This window comes from Argiope bruennichi, chromosome 7, assembly GCF_947563725.1.
Source record: "Argiope bruennichi chromosome 7, qqArgBrue1.1, whole genome shotgun sequence".
In the NCBI taxonomy this organism is placed as follows: Eukaryota; Metazoa; Arthropoda; class Arachnida; order Araneae; family Araneidae; genus Argiope; species Argiope bruennichi.
The window spans coordinates 32,467,124-32,483,811 of record NC_079157.1 but is presented as its reverse complement, the minus strand read 5'-3'; the positions used below and the strand labels follow the sequence as shown (position 1 = coordinate 32,483,811).

Below are 16,688 nucleotides of genomic sequence, written 5' to 3'. Positions count from 1 at the left end.
AATAGCTTTATATAATTTTTTTTCATTGAGAATTACATGTTTTTAGAAATATACATTAAGTTTTCCTTTGATGTTTGTACAATGTATCTAAGTACATTTAACATAATAAGAGAAGATGATATACATAAGACATTTTTTTTTACACAAATCAGCGCATTCAGCTACAACGAATAAGCATAAAATATACAGTTAAAACACCACATGAAATACATTTAACGAACATTAATGATTCGTGACATGAAAGCCGGTACCTTTTTATACTTAACAGTGAAAGAACTGTACATATTGAGCATAATGATGTTTCAAAGATAATTCTGAAGTTCTTAGAAGAAGGATTAATACGAAATTCAATAAAAGTAAATGCAAACTCTTAAAACGTTGAGAGTTAATTTTACATTCATTGGGCTTAATGTTTTGTTTTATGCATCTTCGACTAGACATATGCGGATTCGATTTATAATGGGAAGAATTTTCATCGAATTTTCAATTCATTTGCAGATGTGTAAAAGTCAAAAAGTTACTCCGATACTTTTAATTTCTAATCTTTTGCATATTATTGGTATCTTTGCAATCAAACACAAAAATTTTTAAAAAAATGAAACAGTTTATATTTATTTTTTTACTACCTGGAAATTTATATAGGAAATTTTTTTTTTGTAACTGATATTTAGAACTGCAGGGAAGAAAGTTGAGATAGAAACAATTTCACAAATGCTTCTTTATCAAACATAAATGTTTTGTTTTACTTAAAAACTGTTAACATTGAAATTATCATTTAATTCTTTTTTTTTTTTACTTTTAATTTAATTTGCTCTTTATCTAGCTGATAGGAGACAAAAAAGTTTTACAGTTGCTAAAATCTGGTTCCACTGAAAAAGCAGAGTAAGATCCCAATATTAAAATCAATCTTATCACCTTACTTAACAAGAAACAATTAAAAAAATATTGGGAAAAAGAATATTTTATATTAATTCATAGGCAATGGATAATTAAAGATAAACACATGACAATTTATAGACAGAAAAGCCACTGAATGTACACAGTGTGGCATCTTCTACAGTTTAGAGAATAGAAACACAAGGCCTGTCAGTTAGTGATTCTGTTCTCAAAGAAACTGATGAAACAATTATATTCAACGAATAAAGACAACTATAAATTTATTCGCATTAAGTACAACTTTGGTTCATGTTGTTCGAGGCACATACACATGACTATAAAATGCAAGTAATAAATAAGACACATTAGAAAATATTTGATATACTTTATTACCTAACAAGGAATTTCTTGAAGATAATTTGTTAAAGCTCCTTATAATAGGCATACGAGATAATTAACATTAGAAGTAAATTTTTGTTTTTCTCTATAAGTGGAATTAAAATTCGTCACTTAAAATAATTCGAAATATTATTTCAATTCTTCATGCTTAAATGAAATACGATTTTTTCCCCATGCATATTGAAAAGAAAATATCCTACATACTTTGCATTTATGCTTTTTAAGACTTTTTTAAAAAAGTTTTAAACTATGAAAAGATTATTATTTTAAATATACAAACATGCAAAATGAAAATATAGGAAACACAATATTATATCATTTTCTATTTTTGTGAGCAAACGGGTTGATTTTCAGGTACGTATGTTTGGAACTAGCTTACAATTGACGATGACATCATTCACAAAAATGATATTTTCATCAATTTGTTATTTAAAAATATTAATATTTACATCGAAAATATTGAATATAAATGTCTGTGCTAAAAAAAGCAAGTGCGTATTTATTATAAAATTTAAAATCGGCAACAGCATGAGAAGCAAATTGCAAATTTTTAACAGATAATCATTTAGAACAAAATAACATCTATAAATTTTTGAATGCACATAAATATAGCCATTTTTCAACTTTATTCTTTCTGGAGCTTTAATTATACATAGAGGCGTAAAGGTACATAAATAAAAAAAATGTACATTTATATAATTCTATAACATGAGATAATTAATTCATTTTATATATTAATATGAATGATACTAAACAAATACTTTATTACAAATAATGTAAAGTAATATCCAAAACTAATTATCCAAATTCCAATTGCAGAAAACTTGTTCTTATTTTCTTTTCTCGTTCCATTGTTGCCAATGCACATAAAAATGCCTTACAAATAAAACAGTTTTTCTTAAAACAGTTTCATCAAAATAATAATAAAAAAATACTTAAATTCGATTCAAGAAATTCTCTGTGATTTTACCGAAGTTCTACAAATTTTTGTTTTAAAGAGACATATTATCATTCCCATCTTTAAAAAAATAAGAGAAAGTCATCTTAAACTGTAGGAAAGAAATATTTTAGAACTTAAGAAAAGTTGATTTGTAATATATTCGTGTCGCAGCGCCTGAAGAAACAATTCCGATTTTCTTTACTACGGTTATCTTTTACACATTTAAAGAAATATAAAATGTTCTAAAATAATAAAATATGCGGTATAGAAACTGAAAATTGTACAAAGTACACGAAAAAAAAAAAGATGTTAAAAGTTTAACAAACGAAGCTAACAAGTAAATTTTGTATCCAAGCATAATTTAAAATATTGACAAAACTGATGACACGTGCAGATATCAAGAAATAAGTTACAAATAATAATAGAACATCTAAAATTTAATAAAATTGATGCTGCATAGCTTCCTCTATGAACAAATCTATTTGATGAATGAATCGATACATTAAATTTTATTGATATTAATGAAAATGAATCAGAAAATAAATTGAATAACGAATCAAGTTATTAAAATGTAATTCTGCGCTCATCATAACTCAAAATATTTAATTTTAGAAATGAGTTAAAAATTCATAAAACTATTTAAAAAAATCAAAATATCTCATTGGATATTCGTCAACAGAATCAGGAGAATTAGTTTTGGATAAAAATAAATATACACATAAATATATACAAAATGATCAATTCTAATTTTTTTTAAAACTTTCTAACAGCTACTTACTAATGTTCTAGTACTGCATATAGTTCACATGATGTTAATCTCAAGTTGAAGTCAGATTCAAAGCAAGTTGAAAAAACAAACTTTCATTTCGAACTTTGTGAGCAATCGTACAAAATATTCATCAAAAGTTAACAGATGTAAAAAATGGCATTTGTTTCAGTAAAATAGGCTTATTTTTCCAAAATATCTTTCGACTAGAGATTAACCTCAGTATCACATGTAGCTTTTACAAAATGTAATAAGTAAATGATTATGATGATGAAATAGAAATGGATACAATGAACATAAAGGCGTAGCTCGCTCGATGACAATTTTTTTTTATAACGACTGAAAAATAGGATGATGTAATAGAACAGCACATTTATCTAGAAACTACTTGTACATATAATAAAGTATTATAAATAAACATAACGATGCATCGTACAATTATACTTTGGCATCTATTAAAAATCAGTGCTTATCAAAAGACATGATGAACGTAGTGTTCCATTAAACGCTCTTGTAAAGCCAAATTTTCCAACTATCGAAAATTGAAATCAATGAGAATGAAATGGTTTAAAATTGAATGCATTTAGAAAATAATTATTAAAAGATATTGAACAAAGTAATAAAATTTAATTAACATTGTAAGAACAAGAACAATGAATTAAAACCGATTTTATTTTAATGTAGGAAAAAAACACCTCAAACAATCTTTCAGAAATGAAAACGATTTTTATAAAAAATTAATCAAGGTAAAACTAGATTTTTCAAGCAAACGATTATTTTCATCACAGAATATCTTTTTATAACATCAACATTCTTTTTCATTTCTGATACAATAATTAAAAAAAAAAAAAAAGTTTAAAATAATAAAAATATTAAATGAACATTATGTAACAAAAGAAATTAACAATAAATTATTAATTATATTTTTCATTAAAATTTATTGTAAAACAAAATTCTTTTCAAAATTTCAGTTCTCTGATTATCATCTTAAATATAATCAGACCAACAAATTCTTTTGGGCAAAAATTAACTTGCCCTGCATTGCACCTACATTAAAAAGTTTAAAACAATTTCAAATAAAAATCAATGTATTAAAATAAGTTTTGATTAGAAAAAAAAATTATAGGAACTCGATACAAAGATTCAAAATATTTCAGAAAACTTTCGAATTAAAAACTTTAGCTTTACAACAATTTCGAGTTTGATGTAACTGACTCGAATCAATGTCATCAAGTCATTTTAAATGACTTAGCATATACCGCGCGCACGTAAGTTGTCGTTAGGCAACTAGCGTACTCAATGATTGTAATCTACATCTAGGACGACACATAATAAAGAATATAATAAAAGCGCAAATTTAGTTCGCCTATAAACGTTTCTCTGATCACTATCGTATATAAAAGTCGTAAAGTATAAGGCACCTAGTGGCCCTAATAATAGCCACTTCTTTTTTTTTAAACAGAATATGGTTTATATCTGAGTATAAATGGTGTCAGACTTCCATATATTCGAAATGAATAGTATGATATAATACCTTTATGAAAACAGAGTGGAAACGAAATCTGCTTTTGATTTCAAATATAAGGTTTAAGAAGTTCGTTTATATGTTGTTTTTTCATTTGAATCATGAATTACAAATGAACCACCTTTACAGTTTGAAATCAAGGGACTGAAAATTACATGGCAAATTGATAGAAGGGTAATGCCAGCATTCCAATTTTCAGTAAAAATATTTCTTTCAAATTTCGAAATAGTACATACTACACTTCATGGGACATTTAATACAGATGATTAAGGAGGACATATATTTATTAATTCAGAGGAAATCTGAATTAATTCTTTCAAGAAAGTTAGAGACATCTATATTCAACAAAAATTAAAAAAGGAACATTTTTTAGAACTTTTAAAACTTGTTAAAAATGAGTATGCCTAAAGAAAAGTCAAAAGCCAGCCTATGTTAAGAAAATATTTAAAACGATTATTTTTTAACAATTTATAAGCTGCAATGACGAATGGTAACTTCAGAAAATTTAGCATGTTTGTAAGTATAAATGGAAATTTTTTTTACAAGTGCTTGGACTTATGCTTTTAATTTGCATTTACAATATTTCCATCACGTTACATATTTCCAATATGATAACTCACAGTATGAAAGAATATCTTTCAAGACAATTAAATATCGTTTCAGTGCACAATGTACTTTCTTGAAGAACTGAATATTTTGGAAAAACTTTTCAGTTAGGCTTTTATAAAAAATATCCTTGAATAGAACAATGAATATGTTTTGTTGTGATAAATTTTGGATGGTTTAAACAAACAATTTTAAAATAAAATGAGTTTCTCAATATTCCTATAAAGCATATGAAATTTTTTTTGTTCTTAAAAAATAAAAGCAAACTATTAGTTCGACTAAAATTGGATTTAAAATTAAAATTACAACTGTGACTGGCAGATTGACAGTAAATAAATTATAGTTACTAAAGTGAACAATAAAGGGAAAGGATATGAACCCAATTTCCTACCTTCGAAATGAGTACGCAGCATAACGGGACATAATGTAAAATAAGGGTAGGATAAAACGCAGTCAAATAATGAATCCTCCACTTAAAAACGAATATCTTTAAAAGGAACTAAGAAGCAAACTGTTCCAAGGGGAAAGTTGCATGATGCATTCCAATTCTCTCAGCGCAACATGGAAGATGAGACTTCTGGCTATCGACAGGATGGTTCTTCACAATGCACGGCACCAGATATACCCAGTCTTTCCTAACTTCCTCCGACATCACTGCATTCGAGCATCTTGGGGCTGCGCTGGATAAGACACTGGGAAGTGAGCCGGAGCTCCAGTGGGAATGGCCTGGTGGTGAGCTGGAGGTTGTAGGGCATAGGCATAGGGCGCATGGGCGGCTGGAGACAAGTAGGACGGCAGAGTAGCTGCGGCTGATCCGGCACCGTTGGTGTGGGGATGGTGATGGCCAGCTGAAGTCGAAGCTAAGGTTGCAGCGGCGAAAGGTGCATATCCAACTTCCAGTCCGTTAGGGAACTGTGGAGGGTAGGTGGCGGCGTATTCGGCGAAGAAGGGGCTGGCCACAGCAGTGGCGGCCGGAGACAGTGGGGCGTGAGGGGCGGCAGGACCAGACAGGATCAATCCAGGAGCTGGCAGGTAAGTGGAAGGATACAGATATTGCGGTGGTAACCTGCAATAAAAAGGATATTAAATACATGAATTTAATACTGAAAATATTGCAAAAGTGTTTTTCCAAATTCTGATGGGCCATAAAAGAGTAGAGAATAAAATGAATTTATTACCAAAAATAATATACATAGATGTTTATTTTCCACTATAATCGTGGCAACGATTCAGGCATTTGTCAATGGATAAGGTTTTCGAACATCACTTCAAAGAACATTGCCGCCAGTATTATGAGATGGGTCTTAAAGTTCCTATGAAGCTTTAAATTTGTCTGGTAGTTTTTACCTCCTATGTGGTTTTTCAATTCTGGGAAGATACGAAAATTACTCAGATGTAAGTTGCATTCTCAATGATGGGGGAGGGGGGGGGGAAGCAAACCCGTCGCAACAGAAGAATTTTTTCGTCGAATTCATGCGGCTCGAAAGACAAAGGGAAGATGCTAGAAACCTAGGCAACGAACTAGCCGACCAAAATGTCAGAATTGCGACTTATAGACATCTTACTTCACATTCTTTCCTCAAAAGAAAGCTCAAAGACTTCTCAGACTTCATGTGAATTTTCAAGCACATCACTAGCGACAACATTTTTCAAAGAAGGCATAGGAAATTTGAAACACAAATTTGACAAATGCCTGGATCTTCACGACGATTAAGTCGAAAAGTAACTACGTCTGCACATGTCTTTAGGTAATAAATTCATTTTGTTTTGTACATTCGTCTTTCTTTTTATGGCCTGCGGAATTTTGAAAAAAAGAAACGACCGTCGTATAATCAGATATTAAAGAAAAATACCATTATCAGCAATTAATTTCAGATCTTAAAAATTCAAATTCAAAATGAAGATTGATCATATTTCAAACTATTGTGAAATAAGGAAAATAAATACCGAATTTAAGCTAAGATCACGAATATTCGTGAAATTTATATCTGTGATTTATATATTTATATTAAGTATTAGAGAAATAATTTAAACATTGTATAAAAAGAAAGCTTTTTTTTCTAGCAAAACTGCAGTGAATATAATTTTCAAATTAATAAATAATATATTCAGAGAGTCATTATGTTGCAAATAATAATTAATTCAATTCTCAATACTAATAATTCAATTCTAAATAATAATGATAAAAAGGACTGCAACATTTAAATTCTTGTACCTGTATAATTGATGTGTATTTTCCAGTCATATTTTATTAGGTTGTAAAAATGTTCATAATGCAAACTGCTCAATTTATACTCAAGTGTCGTATTTCAAAAACCTCCGAACGATTTTATTAAAAAAAAAAAAAAAAAAAAAAAAAAAAAAAAAAAACGGTATTTTGGTATTATACCGTCTACCTCAATCCTCTCAAAATGCGCCAAAGGATTGACCAAAATGCGTTAATCCTTTGGCGCCATCATAAAGAAAAGTAATTTGCGGTTATTGGCGCAAAGCTACCCTTTGGCGATAATATCGTTTGGCGAAAATGGTCGGATAATGCCAAAGTACCAAAAAAACTTTCTTTTCATTACTTGTCATTCAAGAATCCATAAAGGAAATGGATTTCATTTAGTGAACTTCAGTTAGTGTATCATACTTACACGCACTTATCAAGAAATCTGAGAAGGAAGTTTTTACACGCAACATTAAAGTTGATTCAAAAGATGCGAGCACTTTTTTCATTGAAAAATTTATTTTATTAGAAACAAATTGGGCAGGAGCAGGAAGTAAAATGGTCCAGACACTGTAAATGTGAGATGAACTCTTGACGTAGGAGTCAAGTTGAATTTGTGCAGCCACACACACAAGATTTCTTTATATTTAAAGAAATTTCAATTCTTCCGACTAGCGAGGATAAGTCTTTTACTGAAAAATTTTATATAATTGAATAGTTTACAGATTCTGACTTTTAAATATTCAATATGGTGAATGGCTCGATTGCCGAAATGTGTTAATTAGTACTTTACTTGGTTCTCGTAATTTTTACACAATGCATTTAAAATGCAGTGCTGCAGAATAAAATGATTTTAATAACGTTAAGAATACAACAAATTAATAAATTGCTCTACTTTAAACAACTTATGCTAAATGCATTTTAAAAATTCTTATTCAAATAGTCTTCCCTAACATTGCATCCTATTATTTGCAGTGGCATGAAATAATTTGTTTTTTAAAATTTAGTTGCCAAGTGTTGAAGACAAGTTTTAAATTCAGAATATAAAGATTATATTCCTAAAAAGAAATAATTAATTGAACAAAAAAAAAAATTCTTTGAGAAGCCTAAAGAAAAGAAGTTCGAAAGGTCGATACATTTTCTTTCGAGGATTTGTGTTCAGGGGCAGATTTCTGAATAGAACCCCAGGGCAGCTAGCTGGAAGAAGAGGGACGGGGGTGCTGGCAGATGGATTAAAAGAATATTATTAGTCTACTGCAAATAAATAGGCTTGTAAAAAAAATCGATAAATTATGAAATAAAGGATAATATTAATATTTTGTCGAATGTAACTACGCAAATTCTTGTATGTATTATTACGCTTACTTCATTATCATATGCTTTCTTCATTATCATATGCTTTCTTCATTATTAATAAATATCGAGAACCTGCTTGCCTACCAGTGTGTACACATATGGATGATATGCAATCATGAACCATATAAACACTTACTTTAACAGAATTAGTAAAATAAAACTAATTTACTTGAAATAAATGGTTAAGATTCTATTTAAGTAGAAATGCGCTGAAAGACGAAACTGCATCCATCATTAAATAAAAAAGATCTTACTAACGAACACTGCGGAGGATCGCAAAATGCCCAAATCCGTCATTGGTTGGGTTTCAAATCTAGCTGAGCAAATATTTAATGTTTTTTTATATGTATATTTTTTTAATCAAACTTTCGAAGGCAGTACTTCCAGGTTGGTGTTCTGGATTATAAAGCGAATGCACATGAAGTCGAATTTCGACATAGCACTGATTCTTGCAGCTTGGCCTAGCTGATTTAAATATCGCTTTGAAGACTTTTGGCCAGCTATCAAGGCGGAAGTTTAAACCTTCCGTTGGCAAGCGACAATTGTTGGGTGTTTAATTACGAGAATAAAATATTGCTCAAACACTTGTTTAATCACTTGCACAGGAGTCAGCACACTGATGTTAAAGAAAATAAATGGCATTTGTCACTTTGTTTTCTTCTGAAGGGCTTATGTGCGCATATGATGGTGGGGCGACTGGTCTGGGCTGGATTATCAAATTGGCAATGTAGGCAACTGCCTAAATGCTTAGCAACATTTTGGGACCAGGAATTTCGATAGATTATTCGTGATATTTATTAAGTACATTAATTTTAGGTTTTTATTTAATTTACAAAGGCCTTGCACTCAAACTGATTCAAATTAAATTAACGAACTGATATTCGAACAATATTCTAATATTCCTAATTAATTATCTTTTCTAAATTTTGTAATATTTCCTGCAAAATTTATAGGTTGCTTTAAAACTTAAAAAATGCCCGGTTCTATTATTTAACAGTGTTTAGATTCTATTTAAAAGTTTTTTTTTGTTTATTAATTTTTGCAATATTGATTTTATAAACTGAATCTTGAACTTTTTTAAATATATATGCGAAATACTGGCACCATCTCTCTCGAAATTGATTCATAATTAGATGTTGTATCAGTTTATCAAAATTTGCTGCCTAAAACTACAAAGAATTTAAATCAATTAATAATATCTGCCGTATAAAGTTAGAGAGAATATAAGCGTTCACGAGACTTTCAGTGCAACAGCACAAAAGCAACAATGTTTCTCTGTTATTTCCTAATAACACAATATTTCACTACAAGTACTTGCATGGTAGCGATAATTTGCATTTGTATCGCACGAAAATATTCCTACATGTCCAGTAGATTTACAGAAAAGTTTCAAAGTTTATTTATTAGAAACATTTATACTTTCAATGAAGAGAAGCCACAAGTACTTTGGAGACATTATAAAAAATTATTTCAATTCAAACCAAACATTAATATATATTCGATTTATATATGAATCATGTTGTAATCAATTTGGTTACGATGTAATCCACATATGCTTAACACATCTAATTTATCGATCATCAAGAAAAGCAGGAGAGCAATTAATAAATTAAGCTGTAAAAATACAAAAATGAATTATTAATGATTTTGATCTGGTGATTTAAAATCGTCACATGAAACCTCAGTTATCTTTATCTTTTAATGCTAATACTTAACTCTCATCATACTGTTTGGTCAAGCACATAGAAATGCATTTAAGTAGTTCATAATCAACGTTTATAAAATTTAATTATTGTTCATATATATATTAAAAATCATAAAAACTAATAGAGGCATATTTACTTTTTAAATATTTTGTTCTTGAATTATTATGAAGTAACATGAATATAAGTGACAAGTGGAAAGTTTATTTTAAAATGAGGTAATGTATTTTAAAATTAAGTCAGACATATCAATCAAATGCAAAGATAGATCGAACATGATGGTTACGTTCTGTTGAAAACTTGTTATTTGCAAATACTTTTTTAATGTTTATTTGAACTTATATTTAAAAGTTATTTTTATTTTAAACTGGTACTTAATTATTGCAACTTCTCTTTAAAATTTGGTAACAAAAGAATCATATAGAAATTTCATGTGCTATTTTTCTAGCTTGATTAATTACGAATAATGAATAACTTCTTTTTTGAGTACCCAAAATTCTTTTATAATAATTATAAAGCTTATATATATTTTTGGAGAATCTGATATTGAATTCAATATGAGGATAAATAAAAGACTTATTCAAATAATCGATGAGTGATTGAAATATCAATGGCAATGAAATTCTCTTTATTAACAGTGTTAAATAAATTATGAGTTTAAATGTTAATATAGAATATTCGTAGCTTTTCGATTCAACAGATTTTTTTTTTTTTTTTTTTTTAGAAACTGAGGAGAAAAATCTTTTTTTGCTCTAGTACAGAATATGTGAATTCTTTATTCATTTTTACTTTTGGATGCTTACGCAGAAATTAAAATTTACCATACTGGTGGGGTAAATTTCGTTTCCTTTAGTGAAATCCTCATTAAATTACAGTAAAAAAATACATTAAACAATATTTTATAAATATACGTTTGAAGAAAAATTTTTTAATGAATGTTAGGTTTAGTTATATTAACCTCCCGTTTTAAAACAACAGTAGGGGCATTTTGGGACGGACCTCGTCATTTTGAACCGCGGTCAGATGACGAGGACGACATCTCAGCTGGCATCAACTCTCCAAACTTCCACACCATACCAGCGGGAGGATGTTTGGCTCGGAAGGAATTTATCGTGCACCAGACCCGCTTACACGACGATTCTTCGGTGAAATAGGGTCTCGAGCCTGAAACCCTCCGATTTCGAAGTCGAGACCTTACAACCAGGCCACCGCGGCCCCATGTCTATTTTGGTTAGTGCTTTGTAGCAAGGATTTACAAAAATAAGGAAATACATTTTTGAAAAAAAAAACCCATCTAATATATTATATTTGACGGTATATTCAATTTTCCAAATTAAAAAAAGAAACAAACAAATATAAAAAATATCTTTCAGTCCATCGAATTTTGCAACCATAAAAAGATGACCAGAAAATAATTGTTTATAAGAGAAGTATGATACTAAATGACATCGGATGTGCATCTGCTTAAATAAAAAGAATGTAGACTCAATATGAAGAGCTTGAAAGTTGTTATTGTTGAACCATGCAGTCGAAATGGAGTAATTGTCATTCATTTAAATCAGGGATTTAATAAGAAAAAAAAACTACTAATAAAAGCGAATTTGTATCTATCTGGGGATCTGTACACACCATGAGACCCGGAGGTAATCAGTTTGGCCCATATATAACCTTAAAAGAAGGACATGCGTACAGTGGGTCATTTTTTTAAAAAATTTTTATAAGAAAATAAAATTTGACTTTTTCTGTTGAATAATTTCGAAAATATCACAAATTACATTATTTTTGCATATCTTAATAATTACAGAGACTTCTACTGTTAAGATTTGTCATTAAACAGTCATAAATATCAAGGAACCCGAGCCAAGAAAATGCATGCTAAACTTTACTTTATAACATAATATAATTAGGATTCTTTCTTGCTTTTAATGACGCTTATTGACCATATTTGATCGATATTGGTTTTATTGCCCTTATTAATCGATACTCTTTCGCAAAGTTCCGGCTTTTAATGACAAAATAAAGATTCTCCGTGCTTTTCTTTATTGATAAAAGAAATTTGCAAAATCAATGTTTATGGCAATCAGCTTATCATATTGCTTAGGTTTTTCTGAATATAAAGCGTATTTCTTTTTTCACCGAAAACAATTTGTATCATTTAACAAGACTATCGAACAACTGTAACAATGCCCTTTTATCTATCAGTAAATCTCAAAAACAAATTTTACAAGCAGAAAGTTCTTAAAAATAGAACAAAATAATCCTCAAAATTTAATATATTCTATTTCAGGGGAAAAAAAGACATCATGGGCACTTTCAAAAACAAAATTGATTGAAAGTTTAATTTTCTTTTGCATGCACCAGTTATTTCATATTTAAATTTTAAATAATTGGTAAATCCAAAGTACCAGTCCCCAGTCTCAATCATTAGACCAATTTCTTCAATTTTCCGTTTATATAAAAGCTCATGACATCATCAGTTGTTGCTTGTCCTTTGCCGCCCTCTATTTTTCCGAGATACTTCAAAACAAAACTTTAGTAGAGTCCTCTAATCTCTACAAATGGACAGATCTAATTAATTTATTTTGTCACTAAGCAATCATAATTAGCCAATTAGATTGCTCTATGTTTATTGAATGTTTAGAATAGTATTTTAACTCTTTAAAGGGCCATTTTTTCTATTCATATTATGTTAAAATATTTTTACGCTTGAAATTAGAATAAGAAAAGGGATTCATTTAGCTTATTAGATAAATTTAATTTGATTCATTAATTAATTTGGTTAATTAATAATTAAGTAACAAATCAAGACACATCATTTTGTGTAAGATAAAGAACTGAAGCATCTAAGTTTCTGTCTTTCTAAAAAAATTTGTCAGTACTTATGCCAACCTACATAATTTCATACAAAGATGGATGAATTTGGTGGGAAGCCTATTTCCCACGGCCCTAGAAAGGGTTAAGTCCACATGACATGGGATCTCAAAAATAGTTTAAAATATTTATTGTATGAAGGAAGTACAAAATTTCAATAAATGGCAAGTCCTAAGTTGTTAATACAATTAAATTAATATAATTATGAATGTAAGCGAAATAGTAATTGAAGGCAACCTATTGTTACATAAAGATGCGCTAATGTTATGTAAATTTTAAACGACCTTTTTATTTTCTCATATACGTAGTATATAAAAAGTATAGTAATCGTCAAAAAATCGGAACTCGAGTAATCGTCAAAAAATCGGAACTCGAGTAATCGTCAAAAAATCGGAACTCGAGTAATCGTCAAAAAATCGGAACTCGAGATTTTGATGAATCCCCACGTTTTAGACCTTCCTGATTTTCAAAAACACATTTTTGGAAAATGTCCGTCTGTCTGTGAACTCAAAAACGCCAAATTTGCAGATTTCTATCATATTTTGAGCAAACTTTTTTTTAGAAGAAATCCGTCTGCCCGTCTTTTCGAATATAAGCCAACATGATAGTCACAAAACAAGTTAGATTGGTGAACAGATTTAACACCTATATTGTAAACACCTTTCAAATTTTAAGCCAAATCCAACCAGCAGTTCACCATCTACCTAGATGGGTGAACCACTGTTCACCGATCACTAGAACTACCAACCGCATTTGTCGGTTTATACTTTCAGAAACCCATAAAAGAGGTCATTTTAAAATGCAATGGCTTAAATATGTTAAATTTGGTATGGGGTTTTGCGACTTCAAGTACAGTGTCAAATTTTTGTTCCAGTCAGTTGAGAAAAATATATCTAAAACACAAATTCCATTTTCGGATACTATCAACGGTATGCCATGAATTAATCGCCAAATAACTCGCCAAAGATGATATAACAGACTCGGTAAAAATACTACATTCAAACAAAAAGTTAGTATTTCGTAATTATTGTACACCAATGCCATGAAAGCGTTCTCTAGCATTACAAATTTATTAGAGAGTTGCGAGAAAGTTTTGGGGAGACCACCCTGGCTGGTTATAATTTGATTTTACATCTATACTTATAATAAAGCTCAATGTGTGTGTGTGTGTGTGTGTGTTGGCGCTCTACAGGCCAGGTCATTTGACATACAGCTATCAAATTTGGTACATGTATACCTTAGAGGTCGGGAATGTGCACCTGGGGTCCCTTTTTTCGAATTTTTAATTAGAATTTTAATTATTAATTAAAAACTAACTTTCCCGCCAAAAAAATCTTCCATTTTCCCCACCGCCAACTTTTCCGCCAAAAAGATCTTGCATTTTCTCCACCGCCAAATGAGAAAGGCTTCAATTTTTTTTTCTCCCAACAGTAATGAGGCTAGGGTTAAAATTTTTCGGCGGATTATTTCAATCGATTCTGTTTATTTTCTTAATGTTTGATGCATTTAAAATTAAACATTGTTAATGAATCGATCTTTCAGATTCATTCTGAAGTACTTTTGAATTAAAATAAAACAGAATAAAAGAAATTAAAAATTTCTAATCCGCATAGCGTTACCCCAACTGGCGTAGAAAAAATCACGTATTTGCGTTACGTAACTGGGGAAGAAAATTCACGCATGCGCATTCTGTTCTGATTGTTGCCATGACAACCGTTATCAATGGATGATTTAAATTATTTTTGAGTTAGTCGCATGCTTTTGTAAGTAAATTGTATTTATGTTAGTTATATATTTTTTGTATATGCTTATAGTTTTAAGTACATCGTTTTTTAAGTAGTTTTTTTAAAACCTGTTTTCAACCGTTTATTTTAAACGATTCGTTTTATTTTCTTAGTGTTTGATGCATTTAAATTTAAACATTGTTAATGAATCGATCTGCTCATAATGAATCTAAGAAAATTTTGTTGACAAACTCCTGAGATATTATATAAATTAAAAAAGATATTCTTTAGTGCCCATAATGTTTAAACGCTGAGTGACTCTATTTTCAGTAATCAGATTATAAAAAAAACCGCTTTGTTTCAGGAAAAAATATTATTATATTAATTGAAGATTAATTCTTTCCACTTTAATTTAAAGCATAAATTCTACGGGTGCTAACAGGAAATGAGAGATACATATTACGTTATGACTGAAGGCCTTTATAATATTATGAATGAATTATATGACAATCAAAATTTGAAGTTTTAAAATATTTTGATGAAGAAGCTATTAAAGTAGGAATTGCATAAAATATTTAATTATTAAATTTTTAACTAACATTAAGATTGGCCAACCGGCTGGTCGCCAAAGGCGGCTAGTATTTTATATTTAACGGCGTTTTATTTATTTTAATAATTACTGATCGGTTATTTAATTTTAAAATAAAATAAAATTTTGTAGTGTATCAAAAGTAAAATAAAGTTAAATATCCAAGATACTTAGAATTAAAATATCCATCACACCGTTAAAATGATAAATGAAGTTTGAAAAAAAATAGCATGGTTAAACAAACATCAATCTTTTCATTTAATCGCACGCATTTTAAAGAGAGGATGTTTTGAGTGATAAATCCAGTCAGACATGGCTTTGAAGACATCTGTATCTTCCCAGACCCTTTAAGTCTCCAGATAATCGATAAAAAAATGAGACGTATTTTATACATTCTCTGTCTTAAAATAAGTCCTAAAATAAGATGTTCTTTCATTATTTGCGCAACAAAACAGACAGAATTTTTTTCATAGATTTCCGAAAAATTCTTTTAAATTACAAGAATTATTCAATTCTGTTTAAAACTAAAAAAAAATATTACATTAAAATTCCATTAATTAAAAAAACCGATTTAATTGGTAAACGGCTTAATACGGCATTTTTAAATTCCTTGCATTTACAATTTCCATTTCATTCAAATTTTTACCGTCAATTTACAGAGTAACTTTATTTTAGAAAAGGAAATACAAGAATAAAAAGAAATTATTCGATATTTTATCAATCATTTTCTATTGTTTCAAGTTTAATGGAAGCTTTTTATATTTTCATTATTTCGGTTTATTTTTATTAATTTGTAATTTGATTTAAAATTTATAACGAGATATTATTATAAAAGCGTAAAGTTATAAAGTAAAAATAACTGGTAGAATATCTAATGATTGGACAAATAATCCGTCGTTGTATAAATTTTGAAAAATGTATTAAAATGAAAAGAAAAACACCGAAATATGTGTCACTGAAAAGCTAATTGGTCGAATTCCATTAATTTTCAAATTAGTTTAATACGAATTAAAATTTTTAAATTCCTTTAGCATTGTCCCAAATTTGACAGATCTGAGTCCAGAGAATTTTGGACGATAGACAGTTTATATAAAGCACATTGCCTAAAAATATTATGCAAA

The 16,688-nt window shown here is 29.2% G+C and overlaps 1 protein-coding gene across 2 annotated transcripts in view; it reads right to left on the bottom strand.

Moving 5' to 3' along the window:
• The window catches only part of LOC129975133 (RNA-binding protein 24-A-like), a 191,764-nt gene continuing 175,076 nt past the window's right edge, over positions 1-16,688 (bottom strand). For both annotated transcript variants that reach the window (XM_056088084.1, XM_056088085.1), the window contains exon 4: positions 1-6,178. In XM_056088084.1, coding sequence (XP_055944059.1) covers positions 5,764-6,178 — 415 coding nt within the window. In that variant the 3' untranslated portion in view covers positions 1-5,763. The remainder of the gene's footprint in view (positions 6,179-16,688) is intronic.